Source organism: Falco rusticolus, chromosome Z (assembly GCF_015220075.1).
Source record: "Falco rusticolus isolate bFalRus1 chromosome Z, bFalRus1.pri, whole genome shotgun sequence".
Lineage (NCBI taxonomy): Eukaryota > Metazoa > Chordata > Aves > Falconiformes > Falconidae > Falco > Falco rusticolus.
The window spans coordinates 12356142-12381095 of NC_051210.1; the positions used below are offsets into that span (position 1 = coordinate 12356142).

At 41.8% G+C, this 24954-nt stretch overlaps 1 protein-coding gene across 2 annotated transcripts in view; it reads right to left on the reverse strand.

The window, feature by feature from the left end:
- The window catches only part of LPAR1 (lysophosphatidic acid receptor 1), a 73272-nt gene that overhangs the window by 17661 nt on the left and 30657 nt on the right, over positions 1-24954 (reverse strand). For both annotated transcript variants that reach the window (XM_037374170.1, XM_037374171.1), the window contains exon 3: positions 19069-19816. In XM_037374170.1, coding sequence (XP_037230067.1) covers positions 19069-19816 — 748 coding nt within the window. The remainder of the gene's footprint in view (positions 1-19068; positions 19817-24954) is intronic.

The following is a 24954-nucleotide window of genomic DNA, read 5'->3' on the forward strand; positions in this document are numbered from 1 at the left end:
AAAGGCGCAAAAAATGGTGTCTGCACCTGATCTACAGCCTGGAAGTTCCTCATCTCCTCCTTACTCTTCATGACAGAATAATGATTCATCAGAGTTACTTTGGGCAGGAGTTCAGGGTTGATGGGAGAGGGTTGAACTGCAGACATTTCTTAGGGTTCAGTTGTGGTTGTCAAATACTGCTGCTAGCAGCAGGTCTGAGCTGGAACGTTACTTCAATGCAAGCATTTTGAGTGGAAAATTCATTCATTCACAGTAGATGGTGCAGGGCGCAGGCAAAGGCAAACACATCAAAAGCAACAAAATGAGTTTGTTCACAAAATGCGGTACACACTGTCAGAAGACTTTTTGATACTGAGATAACTACATACAGTACAATGGGCGCAAGGAAAGGGAAAGGCGGAGGAAGTATGCCAATGCCTGTGAGAGTGCTGCATATTGCTGCAACAGGCAGGTGTAGACATTGACAGATACAATTTAAAACTTAATCTTTTCCCCAGAAATGTTCTATCGAGACATGTAAAAAAGATGCAAAGCGGCAACCCCAAAAGTTGTTAACAGCAGAAGAGGGCCATATGACCTGCTACCTCTCCATCCTTCTCCCTAGCTGTGCTTTCTCAATTTTGTGACACTACGAAAGTTGTCCCATCAAGCCAGCATCACAAGAGCATGAGCTGTCTCCTTCCTGTGCTGAATAGCTGAGAGCACAAACTTGCTGATGAAATCCTTTCTTGCCACAATTCTTAGGTGATTTTTCGGGGAACATTCACACTTAAAGCAACTTGCAACACACTAAGCAGGGAGAAGGAAAAGAGTGTGAATTACGGAACAGTACTGATGTCTCTCTGGCTCATTTACCGCTGCCTGGCTTTTCAAAAGCATGTTGTTACCACAGTTTTAGAAATTATTTAATGCCACTGTGGCATTGTGTTTGTGTTGCCTGGCTTCAAGAACAGCTAATCCTTTTTTTTTGTGTTTGTTTTGAGGAGCGGTGAAAACAAAAATACTGGCACACCTCCATGCCAAGGGAAGTGATGGGACTCTTTGGGAGTCCCTGCTGGAAGGACCAGGAGAAGGAGCCAGAGCAGCCTCCACTTTCTGGCTTCCTCAGAGAAAAAGGCCAAACAGTTCACAGTGGTCACCCAGGGAGAGTCATGGCCACCCTCTATAATGCTCCCTGGCATCACGGCACAGCCAGTGAGCCAAAACCCTCACTCACTGGAGGCGCTCCCAAGCCCCAACACAAACTCTCTACCCCAGCCATTTGTTGGCATTCAGAGACAACTGCTATGACTAGAATTTGAGGGTTCATCTCAAATTGTGCAGACCCACCACCTGTGCCATCACAAAAAGTGCAGGCCCACCACCTGTGCCAGTTTTTGGTTCTTTTTCTCAAGCATCTGTATAATTCTGGGAAAGGGAAAGGACACATGCATCACATGCAGACCAAAGGAACATTTACCAGCTCTTGAGAGCTCATCAGCTCTAAGCAAGTCCTGGAGCCAGAGCTGACACTGCCACAAAGGGGGCAGTGGTGCTCGCAGAAATGGAGGATCCCCTGGAAAAACCTCACACCAAGGGCACAAATTGCAGTATGCGTATATGCCCTTTAATCTCAAATGATGAAAATAATCTAATATCACCTAAATGAATAAACAGTTCATACGTGAAGTGAGCTAACAAATAATTAAATATTTCCAGATGTTTCTGTTACTGGTATCTCTCATGCTGGTTCAGGAAGTTTCCAAACCTATTGCTAGTCTAGCAACTCTTCTCTTACAGCTCTTTAAAATGCTGGCAATGTGCCCGTCTTTTCCAAGCACTTTGTGTTTTATTTTCCTGGGGCATGAAAGATAGAGGTATTTAGACAAAGAAAATATACTTCCAAGCTTCCAAGCATGTGGACTTTTTTTTTTTTTTTTTTGCTTTTGATAGTGGTCAGTCCATGTCATGGAAGTGGAGGAGATGGTTTCAAGATGTGGCAACATACATCTCTTATTATCGCAGATTTCAGCACACAGAGAAATCCATCATATCACACTATTGCAAAACGCTGTCTGCAAAATTGCATATGTGCAGCTTTACAGGCAATTATGTCAGGATACTAGTACCTTTTCTACGCACTGTGCTAAGACTACTTTCTTAACAATAAAACCCCTTAACTCTTTAACACAGTGTCAGAAGCCTTCTGCTTGGGCTGACTTTTTTTGTTTGTTGTGGTTTCTTTCTTACATACATCTGAAGAGATGCTCAATGAAATTGCTCCACCCAACAGACTTTTCTCTTTCCTGTTTGAAAGCAACTGCAACAAAAAGAGGCAGTGAACTTAAACTTCAAATGAAAAGATGGGGGTCAAAGCTTCTCTAATAAAATCTCTAGCAAGTATAACATTTTCTTTAGTAATTTTTATTATTTTGGAGGAGATCGGTACTCCACAATGCAATACGCAATGGAGACATCCCATTGCTCACACTTTGCAAGATTCCCTCTACTGTACGAATCAAGGGTAACTCATGATAGTTAGCCTGTGGATGCAGGAGAACACTCTTAAAAGTTTTGGGAGAAAAGCGCATTGTTTTAAAGCAAAGTGCATAACGTACAAAGCTTATGGAGGATCACAGTCATGAATTTAAATAAATTTCATCATTTTTTAAGGTCAAGGTCAGGTTTTAAAATCTGGTTCAAGTTCCTGCTAAGATTTCAGCAACGTTTTTGGTGAAATCCTGGTGTTAACACAGCCAAATGCAGAGCTAGCGCTTCACCCAGCTCTGGGTCCAGCTCTTTCTGCTTATTTTAAATGGAGGAGGTGTTAGAAATTTGAGGCACTGTCATATGCACTGTATCCTGGAAAACTGCTAAGCTGGCGGCTGAACATCCCTCCCAAAGGGAAATACTCAAGCAGGCACAAATTTCTGATCAAGCCTTGACTGGTTGTTATCTCTGTGCAATCTACTTTTTCAATTACTGATGCTCTGTCAGGTGCTTAGCTTAGGAGCTGGAAGTATGTGACAACTAGGTTAAAATAATTTTTTTTTTTAAAAAAAGTACCTTTTTGGTGTCAAGTTTCCCAGAGCACTAAGGAGGGGTTATAGTCTTCCTAGAACAAGCAGAATTTGGGGAAGCCTGGAAAAAAATGTATCCCTACACTACAAACCACTGCCATGCAGGAGGGCGTGCCCCAGTCCTACTCAGTTTCTGTGGGCTCTGCTGGACCAAAAAAGCCCCCCCAGATCTCAGCAGCAACAGTAAAATAGCCTGTGCCAGCAGTGGCCAAGGGCAGCAGGCTCTGTTGCACCCTGGTGCTCTGCTCCCTGGGGAGCAAATGCCTGCCAAGCCAGCTCTGCAAGCTAGGTACTCGATACTCCTCCCACTGAGGTAGTTGTCTCTCAGTCAGAGATAAATCAACAAGGGGGCTCAATGATGAATATTTAATTGTACTATTTCCTAAACTTTCCAAGGAAAAAAAACCCCAACCTTTAAGTTTCATATCCAAAATTAATGGGGTATCTTTACTTATTCATTTGGTTTTAATTCTTAGCAACTCCAAGTTTCTAGATGATTCAGAATTTCTTGGGAATGTAAGCAACTTGCAGATGGGCTGCAGGGTATGAAACAGGCAATTTCAGCAAAACCAAAAAAATCCCACCTGAAACATTCAAAAAACTAGACAAAAAAATTAGATAATTTCTCAAAAGTGTAGTGAATTAAGAGCTCCCTGTTAATTAAACCATGCATGCCTGTAAAATCAACGTCCATATCCATAAAAGAAGTGTAAGAGGTTAAATCTTCAATGCATGTTGCTAATAACATACGCTTCAATATTTTTTTAATGCACACTGAAAAAACTGAAGTATTGTCACTGGCAGGGTGAAAAAATGCATCAAATGGTTCTTCCATTTCACGGCCTCGTTGCAAAAACTCAGGGAAAATATCTTCTCTTCTTAGAGTAGTAAATCTCAACACACTGGATATTTACATCTATGACAATGGTTTCCTGTAAGGTATCTATACTTTGTTTTCTAGAAATAGACCTGGAACCATTTTTCTCCACCGTGCCACAAGGCAGGACAGCCTGGCAGCCCAGTGCAGCTCAGAGGCACCTGAGATGGGGCTACCAGTGCTGTGGGACAGGGTGGTCCAGGCTGCGATGGCCCCACAACATCCTCCCACAGCTCATGCTCCTGTGTACCATCCTGGTGGCTGGGCTGGCTCCCAGAGGTGCTGTTCCTGCCTGCCAGCTGAACGGGGCAAGGCTACAGAAATAAAGTTATAAATAACAAAAGGGAGTGGAGAGATGGGAACAGCAGGAGGGCAGGTGAAGAATTAAAGAAATATAAATAAAAGGGAAAATCTCACAGGAAGCCGCATCAATCACTAGTGTGTTGTCTGGAATGTGCTTAAAAGGTCACATTTTTTGAGTGCATATGGCTTTATAAACAACTCTTATGCTTAACTTGGTGGGGCAACTGGGGCCAGTGCTGCATATCTGAAAACCTTCCACTCTTTAACACCTCCCACAGCAGCACATGGGTATTTGACAGTTTAACAGACTGAAAGCTGAAGTGTTCATCGAAAGAATGCTACGTTAATTATTCCCAGTTAATTAGTTTTCTTTGTTGGGTTATTTAAATTGACCCCTCCTCCCTCTAGACTGAACCAAGCCAAGGTTTTCTGCTGGAAAGAACTCAGCGGAACTCATTTCATGCAGAAGACTGGCTAAACAGCCAAGGGTTGGATCCTGACTATCCTCAGTAAAGGACCATTTTTAATCCTCATGGTCTACAGAAGCTGTATAAGTCTCCTAACCAACAAGCATTCTTTTTACCTTTTTTTTTTCCCCTTCCTTTTTTTTTTTAACAATAGGAAGGACGTAACACACTTTGATATTACTCTCTCCTTCTTGAAGGAAAGCAAATCCAAAACGCAACTGGGAGGCACAGCCCGTCCACGAGGCTGAGCATCAGGCAGCAAGCAAGCAGCAAGTGATGATGCCTCGGCATCCAGAACCCCTACACATACGTCTCACAACATTGCTTCCACCTAGGGAAAATGCTTTCTGGGAATCGGGTTGCAAAATGTAAAAATGCAGAACAGGGACATAAAGAGTGATGCCAAGGGGGCTGAGCAGGCAAAGGAGTTTTTGCAGGTGGCCTTTCTGTGTACCTCCCATCCCTGTGGGGCAGACTCAAGCACCCTCCCTGGGGATGGGAATGGTGAGGGCAGAAGCCGCTGCTGAAACCTATGGAGAAGTGACTGAAACCAGCTGCTGGATTAACAGCTCTCTCGGGGAGTCTCTTTATCTTCTGTCCTCACCTGGGGCTGGTAGGCTTTTTCAAGTGATCTCATTAAGCCCTTAGTGTGCCTGAGAAAGAAAAAGGAAGGAACCCCCAGATCTTAATGTTTTCATAGCTAAATCCTGCAGACCACCCTATATTCTGGCACCAGAAGAAAAGCAGAGGAACAGAAAAGCCAATTTTCTTAATTTCCCATTTCTCTATGTTGTATTAGCAATCACTTATATTGAATTCATAATAACAAAACATGTGATCTCTTTAGGGAACAATTAATACATTCCACTGCTGTATACTACAAAAGGTACTTCCAAAAGATGTACTGTTGAAATAAATTAATAAATCTTCATGGAGAACTCATACAAGTTCCAAAACCCATGCCAAGCATTATTAGAAATGCCAGTTCCTTCTGTATTTCACGATGTACCCAGGGGATCAGCTTCAGCTACCGAGGTACCGCATCTCTTCCACTCTCATCTAACAGTGACAGTTACCTCCTTTTCTCTAATATAAATTATTGACTCATCAGCTTCAGAACAGGAATTTTAGTCCGCACACTTAATTGGGAAATGATTCTTCAGTTTCCTAAATGCCACAGCATACAGGAAAAAAAATTAAAAAAATAAAGGGAAAAAAAAAGTAATCATCATGCAACTACAATCTTCAGATTAACCGTATCAGTAGTCAACCTCTTAAACAAAATACAACACAAATTAAAATTCTACCAATTTACCTATTCATCTTGCCTGAATGTAAGTCTTTCCTTCCTGTTACTGTCAATCTTACAGATTTTTATTTTTTTTCAAACCTTTAGGTCAGGGGTCCTCAAACTATGGCCCATGGGCTGGATACAGCCCCCCAGAGTCCTCAATGCGGCCCCCGGTATTTACAGACCCCCCACCCCCACCCCCCGCTGGGGGTTGGGGTGGGGGAAACCAAGCAGCCGCAGATGGCTGCCTGCCACTGCATCCGCACCGGCCCCCTGGTTAAACAGTTTGAGGACCCCTGATTTAGAGCTTGTGCACCACCCCATGACACCCACCCTGCACATTAAGATGCGACACCCTTTGAGTAACCCACCGGCATCTGTGTGGCCTTTAGCAGTACAACCTATGTTTCAGGTGATTTGTGGCAAGTCAGGTTGAAGACCCAATGACCAACACTCGCACCTGCAACTGCGATTAACTTTAAACATTTCAATTGTGCCTAGTGCAGTCACCACATGGAGAGTGTGACTTTCAAATGGCACATGCCTGAAAGCCTATAGCAGAACAGTAACTGACCAAGCAAGCCTTTTGTTATTCTGCAATTACATAAAACCTCTCAATATCCACCTGACAAATCATACACTTGAAGCAAAGCAACAGATACGAAAACCGGAGGCTTAACTGTGACCCATCTAAAATGTAGAGCATGCCCTCTCCATCTCCTTCAAAGGCAGAAAAAAATGACAGAAATTTCTCAGTCTCGGAGGATGAGACTGAAACACTTGGGGATGTCAGCAGGACCACAAGATACCACCTTCACCTCTTGCCTTAAGGTAGAAGAATAGCCCGTGGTCCCCTCAGATGCATTCTACCATATCCAAGGAGCAGAAAGAGCAAAGTTACAAAGTTGCACACTGTTAATATGTGTTTGGAAAGCTCAGAAGGTGATGAGAACTCAAAGAAACACAGCAGTTGCTTTTGTGTGCAGCAGCATGTAAATGAGAGCGTTGCTGTGGAGGCGAGACTGGATAACACCAGTAGGAAATCCAGACAGAGCAAAGGCTTTTTGATTCAGATATTGAAGAGCCAGGTATCTTTCTGTGTTGACATCACTTCAGAAATCACCCATGGTAATCTAAAAATCCACTACATTTTACAGGGTGGAAAGGCAGTCCTCTTCATATTATTTGGCTTCCATGCAAACCTTACAGTTTATTTTGCCTGGGCACATGCATGGCAAAGGCAAGGGATCTCCTGGAAAAGGAACTGGTCAGCACTGAAATCCATTCGACTATTCGCCTCCAGAGGAGGAACGAGAACATGCTGTGCCCTGCTGATGTGACTTTGAACATCAGGCATTAGCAGACGTGCTTTGCAGGTCTGCCAGCTCAAGACAAACAATCTTCTATTGCAAATTTCTGTTTTGACCTCTTCAAGCAGGGCTTAGGAAAAACCACACATCATTCCCACACTGCTTTCTACAGCGTGGTACAAGCAGATGGGAGTTGATATGCATTTCTATTTGCAGAGAAGACACAAGTTTTCTCCTTCAGCCTCTGCCTTTCTACATCCATGAGGCTTTTCCCAGCCTGGAGTTAAGTGACTCTTTCTAGCCCCTTTGCCAACTAACTGAGAGCAAGGGGCTGTTTCACACATCACTTAAAGTTGACATTTTTTTACTATGTATTGAAAGAAATATATTTCCCCCTTAAACAGTTGTAACCTGAAGGTAGAAACATCATTGCTTAAAGTACATAGCCAAACTCATGGCTATGCTAGTAATTTTTGAGTTGTAACCCACCTATATGAAAAGCAGACCTTGTAGCACCAGCTGCTGATTAATAGGCACAACATTACTGACTTTTTAATACCGTTATTCACCAGACTCTTCACTCCTTGCTCTGCTCACCAGCTGAAGAGATAAATAAAAAACCAGCCTGTTCCTCATATGTTCAAGGTTTGAAATTAAACTTTTTTCTATGAAATTACTAAAAAAAACCACCCAACTTTTTCTCCCACTTCATGGGAGCTAACCAAAATGCACATGCAATAGCATTGGCACGGAAGCAGGCGGGCTGTGAGGGGCAGCATGTTGCACAGGAGACCTGCAAGTGATGCTGGGTCCCTGGTGCAGTACCTCAGCCTGTTTTGGGGCGTTAGTACAACCACTACAACCTGGGAAAAGTAAACAGAGCTTCCACTGCACCCTTTTCTCTTATATAAGCAGGATGCTGTTATGGTAGAAAATGTCATTAAATGTGTTTATTTTGATAACTCATTAAGGTAACCAACTTAAAAAAACCCCAACATATCATGAAGGAAATCCAGTTACATATCTAAACACATTTAATATATATTTGAAGACTTACTCTAGATTTCCTTTTATGAACTACAGTTTTCAATTTTAGCTTGTTTAATGGAAGAAAACGGCAACCATCCTACAAAAACACAATCGATTTACACAGGCTTTTTTTCTTAACTCTTATATACACAGCTTCTGCTTGGAAAATTCACTTCTACATTTCTCCTTGTACAAAGGTAAAAAGCGGGCACTTAAAAGCAACTTCAAACAAAGGAAGACAAGAATTATCAATGCCATGTGTCTGAACAAGTTCTTTCTGAGGTTACATCAATATCAGAAGATGGGAAACAGCTCCAAAGCCTCTTTTAGGAGAACAAGGAAGGTAGTGAGTCCAGAGTCAGAGAAAACAATTTCCATGAAAAGAAGATAAATGCAGGAGCCTGGCAGCTTCTCCTGCTTGTAACAGCTAAATTCCCTCCCTCTTCTTCGGGGGCCAACGACTTCTTTCATGAAGGAAGATGGTTCAAAAATCTTAACTGTCCTTGTATTTATCTGTGGTTATATTAGCCAACTCATACTTAGATACCATGTACTTTATTAAAGCAGAAGACCCAAGCAGATAGCTCTTACTCCATCGCAAAGAAATAAAACAGGAAGCACTTCAGACTTAACAAATTATGTCATAGCTTCTGAACTCTCATGACCTTCCATACAAGCTCTGAGTCCTTTTACCTGCTCTCCAGGCACTGGTGGGAAAGGAGATGTGTCCACCAGTGGACAAGAAGCACACTTGAACATAGCGTCAGTGTTTCTCTGTGTGGATACAAGGAGAGAATGAACTTCAGTGACTTTTCTAGGCTGAGCAAAGTGGAGGGGTGGCACGAAGGCTTGCTGAATGAGAACTGCAGAAAGCATGAGGATTTTCTGTTGCTGTTGTTGCTTTCAGCTTTAAAGGACGATGTAAAATGTGTAAGTGTGTAACAGATACTTACTCATGGAAGGGCTGGAAAAAAAAACCAGAAAAAAGCAGAAAAGACCTTTGTGTGAAAGAAAAAAAAAATAAAAAGCAGTCCATCTGTGAGCTCAGTGACTGCATCCCCAGCTGAGTGAAACAGGAAAATAAGAAGCTGTTCTGCTAATCAAGCCAGAACCAGAAGAGCTCAGAATCAATTTTTTCTTTCACGTTCAGGTTCAAAATACATTTATTGAAAAAATGCAGAAACTAAGCCTTTTCCTTGACAACACTTTTCATGCTGAGATTAGAAGGAGGGAGGCACAAAAGCTGTTGTCTGAAAGCTATCGCTCAGTGCTGACCATTTCCCACCCACTGACTAGCGGCTGTACCTCAGATGTCTCAGCAAGCTTTTCCACTGACCATAGCTTTGTGTTTTGATGTTAAGAGCCAGAGTTTCATTGAAACTATAAAGGAAAAAGTAATTTGGGGTTTAAAATCATATTCTTGTGTATTCACAGATTACCCCAAAAAACAGACAACCCAGAATACTTACTCACGCTGCTCATGTGCAATGAAGCAATGCACAAGAAGGAGCACCACTTCTTCTCTCCCACAAAACAATCTCTTGTTTTCAATGTTTTCCACTGGTGGAAACAAATGATTGTTCAACGCCTCATTGAATGCCGTTTTGCAATGCGACAAGTTAACAGCTGGCATTTTTGTTCACATAGTTTCTCAAGCCAAGGTCTAGTTTGAGCCGTTTTCACTGAAACACGGCAAGGAAAAACTGTATCTCAGAGATAAAAAGAAAAAAGGGTGGCTGGACATGGACATCACCCAAGATCTTCCAGGCTGCAAATACTTTAACAGTTACCGAGGCCGTATCAATTTTAGCTGAGGATGCAAGAAATTTAACCCAGAGAGTTAGCGAAGAAATTAAGCAAAACATTTAGAACCAAACTCCCCATGCAATTGCATGCTTTCTAGAGGACAAAAAGTTATCTTGCAAGCAGGCATTCTGCAAAAGCCTTATTGTTGCCCCTTCTAAAAGATGGATTTCCATCTTTTGTTGCAAAAAATTCAGCTCAAAAAGCCCAGGATAAATAGATAATGTCATGACATTTTACATGTAAGCCTTCCTGCAGATGCTGATTTTCCAGTTTTTTCCTCAGTAACAATTTCAACCCTGGGCCTTCAGCTTTTCTCAGATTTTACCGAGAGCTCTGGTTTAGCGGAGATGTCCCACAGCACATCCCCACCTCCGCTATTTTGGAGGAGCCCAGGTTGATAAGTACTCACTTGTGGACGTAGCATGGCTAAGTGGAGTCAAGCAGCAGAGTGAGCTATGATACTAATTTATTTGGTTTAGGGCAGATTTTCACTAAGTGAATTTCTTTCTTTAGCCAGCAGTTTGTTATTTCACCTGGATCCAACAGAAAAGGTTGGATTCTACTGCTTGGAATAAGGGTGTGATTTCAAAGTCCTATTATTCATGAAAAAAATAAAAATCAATTTGCTTGGCCTTGTTGTAAAGAGTACCTAACTTTTGCCATTACAATTAAGTTTTAGAAGCCTTTTGGAAATGAGACAACCTATGCAAGCAATTAGAATTATTTTTTATTTTTTTTAATCAGAAGTTGAACGTGAGTACAAACAGAGAACTACTCAAGGTTTATCGCTCTCTGGCCATTCTTGGAAGAAGGCAGAGAGCTTTCCTTCACCCTTTAAATTTATTTCTTCCCTGAAAAGGTAATAAATTATACTGAAGTCAGGAGAAAGACTTTTATTAAACAAGACCTCATTTCCATTGTATGTAAAGGAATGGATTTACTAGAGGGATTTTCCCCCTTCAAAAGTGAAATAAAATAAAACCACATTCCTGCCTTGGGAAATGATGGAAGTTCCTCAAAGCACAGTTTCAAAGGAACCCAAGTGAAAATAAATAATACTTATTCTTAACTGAAGGGGGAAAGAAGGGGGAAACTTCCAAATGGTTTCCCCAAGGGTGAAGCAATGAATTACACAGGGATACTTGGAATACTTCAGAGAAAAGACAGTTACCAGGGACATAATAAGCTTTAGCTGGGAATGCAGCAAATTTAATTGGAAGGGTCAGTGAAGAAATTTAAGCAAAACTGTTAGAATGAGACTCCCAACACACCCGACCATGCTCTGGGTTCAGAGGAAGAGCTGTCTGGATCCAAGGCACCAGTAACTTCTGCTTTAGCAAGGAGAGCTTGCACAGGCTGGTTTTGAAAAAAGAAAGCTACTTACGAGGTTTATCACACAAACAAACTGACTACACTGTAATTTTCAAATACTGTGCTTCCTTATTCTTTTTCTGTTCAATATCCTCACCAGCCAAGCAGTACTGGGAACAGGTTTGGTTTGGGGCTACCAGACAAAACTCACAAAGGTTAACTGGAATTCATTTACAGGACTATAAGTGACAATAAAAATGATCGGGGAGCAGTGAGATTTAGACAGACAGGTTAAGTGTCAGAGAACGTAGCCAGTATTACTTTTACTAGAAGCATTAAAAAAAATGAAGCAAACACAAAACATCCTATGCAAGTCCAAAAGGTCTTAAATTTAAGACACACTCCAACCATTGCATAACTACATATAGATTATAGCTTAGATCCTAACTTATTTTTAACAGTTCTTTGTGAAATTTTTTCTTTGTTTTATAAAACAGAGCTAGATCTGTCTAATAGAGTAATCAAGCTATATTTATCACGAAAATAAGAATATGGATATTTACACATATGAACATAAAAATATTAGTCCACTTGTTATGGATAAATAGACATCAGGAAAATTCTATTTTTTGTTATTAAATCTAAAGATTTCACAAAGAAACCTTCTAACAAATATAAGCGATAATATGAAGCCTTCCGTTCTGTTTCACCTACTCGTAAGCTGAATGTAAGCCATTTTTTAAGTCAATGCCAAAACGTTGTTAAGATGCATGGGAAAAATACACCAAAAATATTTTAAGTAGTAACAGCAAGCCCTAGGAGCCACCCCCACCCCAAACTGTACATGTTATTTTCCTCCAAGGAAGCTTCTGAGAAGAAATCACACCTACTCCTAAGGACTTCCATGAAAAGAAAGATATCAAAAACCATCAAAAATCCTATATGATAAGCTATGCCATAAAAACCCCCAAACCATACTTAGAGAATAATTTTAACAGCTTGAAAGTATTGCTGCTACATTGCAGCTCTGAAAGCACTTATTATAAACCTACCCTCTCCCTATAATGATAGTAAGAACTAATACTACAATTAGTCCTCCTCTGTGAGGAGCACTCCATATAGACTATAGTCATCAGCCACGATTTCCTGGTTTAGTTGACTGAGTGTTAAATTCACAGTTTATGCACTTTTAAAATATACTTATCTAAAAACACTGGGACTGCACATAACTGCACCCTGTGTGCTAGAACAGAAACTCATTGATGCTCAGGCTTGTATTGCCAGTGCCAGTTTCAGAATTTATTGCCCTGTTTTTCTGTCAGAACTAAATCAATACACAAGCAACATTACTGTGATGTAGAGGTCAGGCAGGGTTGATGACTCTGAACGAGTCCCCAGTGTTGACCACAGGGTAACCCAATATTTATAACTTCACTCCCTCGCTTCCAGAGATGCAGCTGTGAAAATGTGCTACTGTCATCTGAACTCCAGCCTGATGTCACTGCCCAGCCCAGCTCTCTAATAAAAACGTAATAATGTCCAGGCAAAAGAAACCCAACTGGTTCCTGCTCTTCTGCAAATGGGGCCACTGCTGCCTGGTGGAAGGACATCTCAAAGTTAAGATGTCATCCTCATTCTTAGTCATCGCAGGCAAAATGCTGCTGGGGAGCTCAGCTCTCTCCATGCCAGCAGGACTCTTCAGGGAGAAGGAAGTTGTCTTCTTCCAGTCACAGGGCTAAGAAGTAAACCCTGGCTTCCCCAAAAGTTCCTCTTACCAGCTGCATTTGGCTACCAAGGATGATGTTTGCTTTGGCCCACCAGAATAACTTTACATGGGCTGGGAAGGTCTGCTGAAGTTCAAGCGATGACATGACTAAGCTCTGTCTAGACAAGACCATCTTCATCTCGGTCCAGTATCACTTAACCTGGTAACCAGTGAAATATAGTTAATAAGGCTTAGGTAGGTCAAAGCCTTATGATTCAGGGGCTGAAAAAGACAGGCCATCCCAGTTAACCACCTGACACTGCATGAGGGGTATGGACATAAAGATATACCCGGGGCAAAACACAGGGTACTGCCACTCAGGTTGTAGCACTATTTCAGAGCGTCTTTATTTTCTACTGAAAATCAAGCACTCTTACTGCTTGAGGAAAGGAAGCAGGAAAAGGTGCAAGCTGCGTGCCAGAAGAAACAGAGTAGATATTGAAAACATCGTTTTAAAAAAAATGTGCCTCCTCAGAACTTCATGATTTTGATCTTGGCATGAAATGCTGCATATCAGTCAATCACCCAGAAAGGTTAAAGTTATCAATAATGCACTTCATTTGCTTTAACTGTCTGGCTACAGCACATGTTGACATTCAAGTGCATTACCATAGTTACTTGCTGCTTTCTGTTTCCATTTGGTAGCTAGATGTGAAAGAAAACCTACAAAAGTACAAAAATAAGTCTCTCATGCAATTCATAACTGTGGCAGAGAGGGCAGGAAAAAAGCTGTTGCTGAGCAGTTCCACCCTCCCAGATGTTTATACTGAACTTCCAGATGTTTTCCTTGCATTTATTGCTTCGTTATAATAAGTAAGGGACTGTCTTCAAACACAGTGAGACTCCTTTAAATCAAAACAGTTTATAAAAAAAGAGCCTTCACTTGTTTATCTGTGCCCACATTAATTTCTAAATCTTACAGAGTAAACCACATTCCTCCAAACAAAGTGGATGGTCTTACAGGAGGGAAAGGCCCAAGTGTCTTTTTAGTTCCCAGGAACATAAAGGGTAAGCAATTGTGAATTCCTTCTTTGCTCTCCCTACATCCTGGCAGCTAGCTGTGGTGCTCGGCTCAACAGGCATGCCTGATTTTGGCCAAATACTATTGGGAACTCACCCAACAGAAAGCTAATTGGCAGGACTGGTAAAATACATGTAACAATAGCAGCAACAACCCTTCTTATTTAAAATTAAGTGATAAAACCTCGGTGTCATAATCTCACAGTCTAACTTCTAAATAGAGAATAATGCCCTAAGACACGTGTGGAGGTATGGGGAACAGTTATCCACATTGCAAAAGCAAGAGCTCACGAATTAAGGATGGCTGCTTAACCAGCATTTAGGAAGAAAATATACAGGGTAACTTTCCAACAGTAACAATCTAAGCCGGTAGTTGTCTACAAATGTGGGTATATAAGAACCCACAAAAGACTAGCCTTTCATGACTTATTCCAGGCGATGGAAATCCAGAGCAGAGCTAGTTTTTCCAGCCCTGAGCTCTGAAATCCTTTCTTAGTGCTTTTGCCATAGTATTATAAAACCGTAGTTAGCTACTCTCATCCATTTTGGGGCCAAACCTGCACTGGGCCAAGTCAAATGCATTCAGACTCTTAACTATGACCTCTACCAGAAAAACTGTTTAGCTTTGCCTTTAAATATAAGATGAGAAAATGTGGGGGATGGAAGAGAGGATGCCAACTTTCAGCTGTCACCCAACTTTCTGCCTGTTCCCTTGATTGCTCATTTAAACATAACACATGGTAGTGGTGAAAGGCAAAGTGTCATTGAGCTGCAAGCCAAACCCAACCAGATTTTATGGCTATGTGTGTTAACACAGTTCAGTCCTGCCTTAGCCCCAGTGCAAAGGGAAGGCGTGCTCCAGAGAAGGAGCTTTATGTTCCTTGTTACTTTCGAAAGATTTCAAAAGCAGCCTTGTTAAAAGAAAAAAAGGGCTAAACTATGAAGTCACTTCCTTCTGTTTGAAATATTTTATTCAAGAAAAAAACCCAAAAGGGCATGAAAAGAAAAAAAAAAAAAATCTGCTCTCTGCTTATGACTTGTTCCTAGGATTCAGCATCCCACCCGCTCTGCGGGATGACGCAGTGTGCCAGATCCCGACCGTTCCAGCCAGGGCATCAAGCGCCCGTAGTCCTCCCACACAATCACCCTCTTGTCAGCGGCGGCTGGCGTCCACCCCGCACACGCTGACAGCATCGCGTCCAGAGGACTGCACCCCCTTCGGGGCGGCTCTTCTCCTCGTGGAGCAAGGCGTGAGGAGGGCGGGCAGTGCTGGGCAGCTAACGAACAAGAAGCTCTTGTGTTACTTCCCTCCCCCTCCTGCCCTCTGAAACACAGAGTGGATGGGGACAGGGGAAAAGATGTTCTTCCGCTTGCAGAAGCGAGGCTTTGCCCGGGAGTACAGCCAGCAGGAGAACTTCAGGATGGCCGTTTATGGAAGTTTAAAAGTCAAACGAACAGTTCATTGCTGCCCAAGTCACAAGGGGGTTACTTATGGCTAAGCAGCATTTTAACAATGATCCTAAGATGAGGACCAGTTTGCCTGCCTCTGCCAATGCTCATAGGTTTACTCCAGACTCCTAGCTCTGTTTTTCCTTGGTTCCCAAGCCACCCTCCCTCTCCTCCAGAATGAACTGCCTCCTCCTGGCTAAGTGAGCTGACACACATAAGCTCCCTTCCCCACTCAGCTGCGGGGCAGGAGAGACGGGAGAGGGTTCTTAAGAATAAACTGAAACACTTCCTTTCCCCATCTCCCCTCCAGCAAAATGGTGCTTTCTGCCTCAAACAGCAACATATTACCCTGATCTGCACCATTAAGAAAGGCAGGGTGTCTTTTCCTCTGTGTCATCGAGGTTCACTGATGCAGAAAAAAAAGAGAGATTGCAGGACATAAGCATTCAGCAAGTTGCTCCCAGCAGCCTAAGACACTCACCATTTCTGCCTTTCCCAAAACTGAAGCAGATAAACTTGCAGTGGTATGTATTGACTACCTTTGCAAGAGGGCACTCAGAAATATGGCACTTGAAATTACATTTTCTGTTTGTGAAAACTGCAAGCCACACTTACAAGCATACCGCAAGCGGCACCAGAATACCAGGACACTGGCCTGATCAACAGGCTGACAGCACTGTCTACTCCAAGCTGAGCTACTGTCTAACCAGTGCTTTGAAGGGACGCTTAACATTTTTTTTTTTTCTTTAGAACCATAAAACAATCCTTCACTGGAAGTGCAAATCCAGTAATATGGGACAGCACTCATCAGCTGATGGCAACTGACAAACATTTCTCAGGGTTTATTTAGCAGTCTGCTTAACTCCCTGATGCACAAACATTGAACCTCACAAAAGTCCCTGTGGTTGCCCCTAGGCTTGCTTCTTGAGTTCAGGCTTTTTTTTTTTTTCTTTTATTTATTAAAAAAGCCAAAAAACCTAATCCACAACAAACCCACAGGTACTTGCCAGCTACCTTTATCTTACAACCATGACTCACAGGTAGTAAGGCAGTGAAAGCATTGCTGCTTCTTTACATATAGCCCTATGACTGACCTCCTCTAACCAAAGAAACCATACTACTCTGGGAGGGAAAAATACTGAACACCAAACCAAAACCCAAACAAAAAAGTCAATTTTCAAAATAATACCAAAGTGGGAGATTCGAATACAGGATGACACATGTCACAGCCTGGGAACGCCTTTATTTTCCTCAAACCAATTTAATAAAGTAATATGTTACCTCTCTTTGTAAATGGAGTTTTGTGCAGATTAGCAGAGGTGCTAAAGCAGAGCATGTGCACGATACTGAATGAACTTAACTGCACCAGAAGCAAGGTCCTGTTTGACTTTTGAAGAGAGCTTCAACATGTGCTACCTGCAGTCCTGAAAAAAATCTTACTCCAGATAGCCCCAATGAGGAATCAAGTTATTAATGAACTACATCAGCACCCAAACTTGAGTCACCTTTAGTTTGGCTAAAGCTACTTAACCTCTGGAATTGTTCCACTGTTTCCAGAATAATACCTGGGAAAAATAAGGTACTTATTAGGGGGGGGGAAAAAGGGCTACTTGATGTTGTTTGTACACATCACTGCTGTGGCCACACTGGGTGATCTTCCCTGTGACCTCTGCTCATAGGAGAACAGAGAAGGGTGCAGTCACTATCTCACTTTCCTGCTGCATACATATCTCTAGTCCCATACTGGGAATGCCTGCGATTAGCTGCCATGTACTGTTTATTCAGTGACTACTTTTTTATTCCTATAACTCTGCATTGCACTGGTATGAATGCTTACTATTTCCCAACTATTTTTTTTTTTTTTTTTTTTAACATCTGAGCTAGTTTTTCACCTCACAGGAAATACTCCACTGCTGTATGAACAGCAATTCCTTCAGGAGGGAAAACAAGGATCTACTTCCTAGAAAGCAGACTGCAAAACATGAATTTTCTTTGTGTTCTTAACCTCCTCTTGCCTTCTGCAAGGAGGATCATGGAGGTGGGACAGGACAGATTTCCAAAACACCAGGCAGTCAGGAGAGGTTTTACCCACCACTACAGCCTCCCTTGCAAAACTCACAGAGATTCTTTCCCTAAAGAGAAGAGCAGGCATGTAGGAATACATCTTACCAATGGCTGAACAGGTTAGTCAACTACACAGTTCATGTTCTGGTTACAAAACTAATCACTAGGTCCAAGAGTAACATGTACATTCTTAAACTAACATATGAGTTGACACAGTGACTCACATCAAATCTCTGCAACTGTTCTGCTGTGTTTGTGTAGACAGAAACTGCTAAAAAACCACAAGTCACAGTGTAAAGCCATAGAAATCAGGATGTCAAAGCAAGAACTGGGGCTATTTATGGACTACTAGGGCAACTTCACCATACAACAGGGTACTAGGGTCCCAAGAGACCTGTGTACAGTGCTGGAGGACCTCATGGGTGGGAACACAGGTTGGGACAAAGAGAAAACTAGCACCATCCCTGCCTGCCTGCAGCTCGCTATTATGTGTGGCAACAACGAGCAGGATAAACTGCAAAGAACATCACCAGGGAATGGTACCCAGCATCCAAGCCATGCTTTTGCATAAGAAAATTGGGAGTCCCAGACAAAAAACAAATACAGCAATTCACAGAAAGACAGGAACCTTCTGACTCCAAAGTGTGTCATGACATTTGCCTCACGTTTCCCTGTTTTCCAGGCCCTGAAGTTCAGGCACCTCCTGAGCAGTGTGCTGAAGCACACCAGTGCCTCATATGCTACTTTTCTGCATTAGAAAGTTGTCAAGTGCTCAGATGTGCCAAATATTAATGACCTGAGCAAACTGTACACGCAGCCCTGCTTAAAATGCAAACCCTTTTTCTTCAGTAGCCTGTAGCCCCTCACTGTTCTTGAAATGCAAGTGCACTGCCTGAATACACACGACAGCTTTTGGCTGGCAAAAAGGAAGTGAGAGGTACTTCAGTGGAAGACTGAGCCTTCCCTGTACTATTTTAAGGTTGCAGTCATTTGGCATCTTCAAAGACAAAAGAGCCAACACTGCACAGTACAGGCTGCTACAACAGGTTTTAAAACTGCATTGCTGCTTACATCTCGAGGCTCGGGATTTTCATCAGTTTCATGTCACAGAGCTGAGTGGCCAAGTCTCTTATGCCCACTTCCATAAATAAAATTTCTAGTCCAAACACAGTAATGAATGCTGGGAGTTCTATTTACCACCACCTCTCGTAGTGTCTTCCAAATGCTGCTGAACTCCCAGAAGCTGGACATGCATTACTGAAATCTCCTGATAAGAAACAGAGGGGGGAGAACAGGGGAGGCAAATAAAGCACTTACCAAGCACAATGACCACAGTCTTCAGGAGGCTCATCATGGTGTCCCGATTCCTGCGGGGTCCAGAACTGTGCCTGGACATTCTCATAGTCCTTTGGCGGACATACCCAAAGATATGAGCATATAGGACTACCATGACCACAAAAGTGACCAGGTTGAAAATAGCCCAGAAGACCAGGTAGGAGTCACTATAGAGTGGTGCCATGTTGGAGCAGTGAGTGATGTCACAAATGCAGTTCCATCCAACACTTGGTATGGCGCCCATGACGATGGCCATAGTCCAGATTACAACAATTACGACCACGACTCGCCGGTTGCTCATCCGAGTATGTAGCTGCATTCGGAAAACCGTTATGTGCCGCTCAATAGCGATGGCCAACAAATTGGCTACAGAAGCTGTCAGGCTAGTGTCAATGAGACCCTGACGGAGAAGCCAGGTGCTTACAGTCAGTCTTCTAGTGTTGGGTCCTGTGTTGAACATTAAGTAAAAGTAGGCCAGCCCTGCAAAGAAGTCCGCAGCAGCTAAGTTGGCCATTAAGTAATAAATAGGAAAGTGGAATCGGCGGTTGACATAAATAGCCACCATAACCAAGAGATTGGCCAGCATTATGAAGATGCAGACGGTAATCCCCAGTCCCATTACAAGTTTGCTGACAGTGTTCCATTCCGTGGCTAGATATTTTCCACTTCGGTTATAAAAGAAGGCAATGGTTTCATTGTAGTAACACTGTGGTTCGCTCATGGCTGTGGACTGAAAGAAGAGAGGGGAGGAAAAAACCAACAGAGAGAAAAAAAAGAATGACATCAGAACTGAAAACATATGATTGCTTCCATGGACAAGACACGCGCAGAGAGCAGGGAGGGGGACAGGAAGGGAACACACTTCAGAACAAATTCATTTGTTCAGACCAAATGACATTCCACAACTCGCAAACAATTGCTCTGAGGAGTCCAGTAACAGCAACCAGATTAGAAACATCCAGAAATGGTTCCATCTGCTCTGGGAGCTAGCACGATTTCTGACGTAGTTGTAAATTGCACTGCAAATGAGCTTCTGGCTAAGCAGACCTGCTGAAAATTCACTTAAAAAGAAGGGCATGCAATTTGTAGGAAAAGTTAACGTTGTTACAGGGCACCTTATTTACATTATCAGTGCATAAAACTGTTGTTTGGCTGGAGTGGTGTTAAAAGAAGTACTTCTCAAAGAGGAGAAGAAGTGGATTACATACCCTAGCAGGTTTTGATTCATTCACATCTCCATCAGGGGCATTCCTTGTTGTTCTGTCTTAAAAACTGGGAAGAATACCCTAGACTAAGATCATCAATATGCTCCAAGACAGAATTGCCAGGGCTGGGAGCCATGTCCATAAAACATGCAGTGCATTTACAAACAACAGAAGCATATCAGTGTATTTCTGCAAGCATTCTTTTTTTCATCAGCCAAATTTCAAATCAGGGTTAGAAATATAACTCATCTAAACTGGCTTATACCAATTTGAAATAGGAGCAAAGCAAGAAATCAGAAAAACAGTATTCAACTTAACCAGTGTTAAAAGCATCAAGCCTTATTTCTTGCATTAAGTATTGTTACGGCTATGTTAGGGAATACACAATTTATTTTCCTCGCAGAGTACTCAGCTGAGCACAGCTACAGGTGCAAATACAAGCCTTATACTCCACCACAATGTGGAAGTTTTGCTTAAAGCTGTTAGCTAACAAGAAAATGCTTAACGAGCTTCCTTCCTCACTTATAATCAGTTACTCAAGGTGCAATTCCCAAAAGGCAAAACTTAGAAAAAGAAACCCTCTGAATGACATCCTGGTTCCCTGTTTGGCACAGCTTAACCACAAAGATGTAATAATAATAATTAAAAAAGCCCCAAACCAAGAAAATAACGTCAAAAAAGTCTCTTTCTAAAGAGACCCAGGAGACTTGGCTCTGACACCCTACTTTTATGGCTGTGAAACTCCACTAAATTTGAATTTTTACAAGAAGACAACCAATTTTAGCAAGAAACCAGGTAATAAGACCAATCAAAGAACAGAACAACAAGAAGAAAGGATGAGAATTTCTTCCCATTAAAGCATGCGAACAAAAAACTATGTTTTGGACAGCTCCAGCCGTTCTGCAGGAAATGCTACAGCTAACCTAACCTTCATGTTGAAACCAAGATGTACCGAACTGGGAAACAGAATTAGTAACTGGACTTGAGTGAAAATAGTATCTGATAAAGATTTCCTTAGAATTACCCAGAGCTGTTTCTGTTTCATTTTATTTCCATCTGTTTGTCAACACAATTAAGCTAATTTCAATAAAGCAATATACAAAACTTTCCACCTATATCCGAAGTGCATTACATGACATTTAGACTTATGTTAAAGAAAAAGGTCTTTTTTAGAATGATTTTACCTCCAACACAAACACTGATCAGAAACATTTGCAGACCCAGGATAATAAAAAGCTAGAGTAAACAGTATTTCTCAGCACAGTGACTATAAAACTTTTATTGTTCCTCTAGGATACATCAACTCTCAGGTTAGAAACCTTTCAGCCTTAATTATTTAAGAATTTTAAAAAGTTCTCATGTAAGATTTTTCTGTTGTACAGAAAAAACAATTTATAAAGGATACTTAAAGGGGAACCTAGCTACAAGACATCTGGCTTTAATTCTTTGTTTAAAGACCACGTGGTAATAACAGGTCAAGTATAGGAACCCTTGAGGGAGAGAGGAAGTCATACGAATGAATTAGTGGCCCTTATAAAAGCTTGCCAACATCTGCATTAATTATGTGAATGCCCTGGTTTCTTTGCTTTCTGTAGGAATACCTGGATGCAGTCTTGCAGTCTGAATTATGGAGGAGGTCAGGACTCCAGGATCTAGTGGGGACTTTTGCATTCCTGACTAAATTCTCTCTTTGTCTATATATTTGTCCATCTAAATTCCTTTCAGATGGCTGCTGCCCATATGTAACTATTCCTGCTCCACAGTTGCTCCTGTAGGCAGAGGCCAGCTACACCTGACAACACATTTTTAATTCAGAAACTTAAATTGTGGTAGATACACATAAAAAAAAAAAAAAAGGTGATTGTGTGGCTTTGTTTTGCAAGTGGGTTTAGAATGTGAATTATTCCCTTATTTTGTAATATTTTCCCCAGCCTTTTCACATGAAATATGAAATAAGATATGATAAAAAATATCTTGTCTTCCTCACAAAATGCCAAGCCAGGGCTGAGTGTATGCAACACACATGAGTATGTAAAACATTACAGTTAGACTTGTTCTATTTAAAAGCACGACAGCACTGCAGCAATCTTGGAGGAATAGCATGAGGGTCACTGCTTCTCTTCTCATTTTGAAGACACAGGAACAAAATGCTCTGTTTGCATAAGGGATCTTGGAGAAGTTTTGTTTTTAAGGTGTGCTAATTTAAAACCTGGGAACTCTTTTAAAAACAATCTTTTCAGTCCCAAGGGAAAGAAGTGCAGAAGAGATAGTTTGCTGACAAAAGTTCTAACAGGGGAATTTCAGATGACCAGCTTTCTCAGATGCCAGCATATATCTTACAGGAAGGTTTTGATCTCCCAGGTCATGAATGTACAAATCCCAAGGCATTGCATTTACCTATGATGCTGCTATCTGACTGGAAAGGCTCAAGCGGGAGAGAAACACAACATATCTCCGAGTACCGAAAGTGTTAACATACCATAACAGCCATCCAAGCAGGCAGACTCATCCCCTCTCCTGCCCCTGCAGGAAAAGGGGCAGGGAAGTTTATATTTTAATTTCCTGAAGTTTCACTCAGTGTGTTTCATTGCCTGGGTAAGCCAGATGTGCAATGCCCTGAGATTTACCTCATCCATTTAGAATATCTCAACAGAAGTTTAAAACAAACTGAGCTGCAAATTGCCCATGTTAACTGACCCTCTAGGACACATCCCTGTAGAGAAAAGAAAGGTCTGGATTATAAAGCAACAAGACAGATAAAGCAAAATGGAGTAATAGCAGGCTAAACACAAAGCCTCCTCTAACCACGTGAGGTTGATTTAACACTCAAGACACAGTTGTCCTAAACAAAAGAACAAGAAAGTCCTGAGCACATGGAGTTAAACCTCTTAATATTTGTATGACGTAGTTATAACCACAACATAGTACACACAGACCAGGAAATTTGGCACCAGGACTTAATAAATAAACCTTGCTCTGCTTCTATAGTCAAAACCAAGTCCTCCTGTGACCAGACATCACCTTGGCACTGGCCTTTCCAGCCGCTACATGCTATACTCATCCTCTTGGTTCCTCTCCTTTGGTGGTATGGAACCAAGCCACTGGGGTGGCAGTGGGGAGACTGGGAAGAAAAACCCATGCAAACATCTTCAGAGTGTTTTGTGTTTGATTTGTCTCGCTGCTGTCCCACTTCTCCATCACAGCTTAAAGAGTGGGGTGAGGATCTGGATCCAAGACATGGAGCAGCTTGCCTGTGGGATGTTCTTAAGTGAGCAGGCCCTTACCCACCTCTTCCCTCTTGGGAAAGGATCAGAATGGAGAAGGTACTGGCTGCCTGGAGTGGGAAGGCGAGAGGGGATCTCTGAATCCTGCCAGCTAAGAGGTGAGTGACAGCCCACCTGGTGAGGTCTGTGCGTGGAGAGATGCTTAGGGTGGAAAACAAACACCACCAAGTTTTCAAACACTGCTGATTGATACCGTCTAAATGAAGCATTTAGTTAGCACAAGGTGCCTGAGGGGCAAATGATCAGTTTACAAACCCCACTACAATCCAAGTGTTTGCTGAGTTCCTCAGTCCACCTAACAAAAAACAGAAAAAGAAAAGAGGACGCTCACACCCCACCTCCACCCCCGCATGCACAAGTGTATTTCTTACTGAGAGAAACAGAACTGAACATTCTTAGAATACTAAGGTCTCGCTTCTACAGAGCTTTTAAAACTTGGAAACCACAAAACTTATTCCATATCCAAGAAAATTCTTAAAAATATTTTGACCCTAAGCTCTCTGAACACAGTCTGCTCCTCTTTTTCCCCCCCCCCCTCCCTTTACTGAACTAACCTTGACATGCTGCTGTTTTCTTACCCAGAATGCAAACAGGAGATGAAAAGCAATTTATTTGGCAAGGAAATCTGAGGGAGATTATAATTTTGTACGCAATGAAATGCCAAGTACAAGTCAGCGACCACAATTTTGAGAAGTCATGCAACTTGCATGCAGTCTCCTTCAAGTTTGCAGGACTCTGAGGATACTCATTCTGTACAGGATGAGATTTTATTTCTGAGGTAGCTAGTATTGGATCCTAAAAATAATATTTAGCATTCTTAGTGCCACCAGAAATCCAGAAAACATTTCAGGGGAAATGCAAAGTTAGGAATGATGGACTAGGACTCCAAAACAGCAAGAGGTGTCTTACACCCTTACATTTAGCGCTGCAGTGACTGGAAAAGCAGTAACACTGCCTTCAGTTTACATAAATACTCTGAAGTTTACCAATATACCAGGAAGGCTAGAGCTGAAAAACTCTGGGGAAGCACCAACTTCAAAATCCCCAAATAAGAGTATCAATTAAGAATATTTTAATATAAGCATAAGCAAGTAAGTATAGGAATAATTGACTCAATACGTAAATACTTTCTTAACCCACAGCTGCAAAACCATGGGTTTTATGAAAATAAAGTTGTAACAGATGAGAAAAAAATTCCAAGTTGCAACAAAAAATTTCTCCATTATCTAATGAAAAACACAAACTATTGTTCAAACTGCACAAAGAAAAAGAATAAGTTTAAAAACAAAGGGGAAAAGACAGTGTTTACTTTAAAGTAAAAGTTTAGGAGGCATTTACCCAAAGTTCAAGTAAAATAAAAAAATAATTAAAAAATCAGA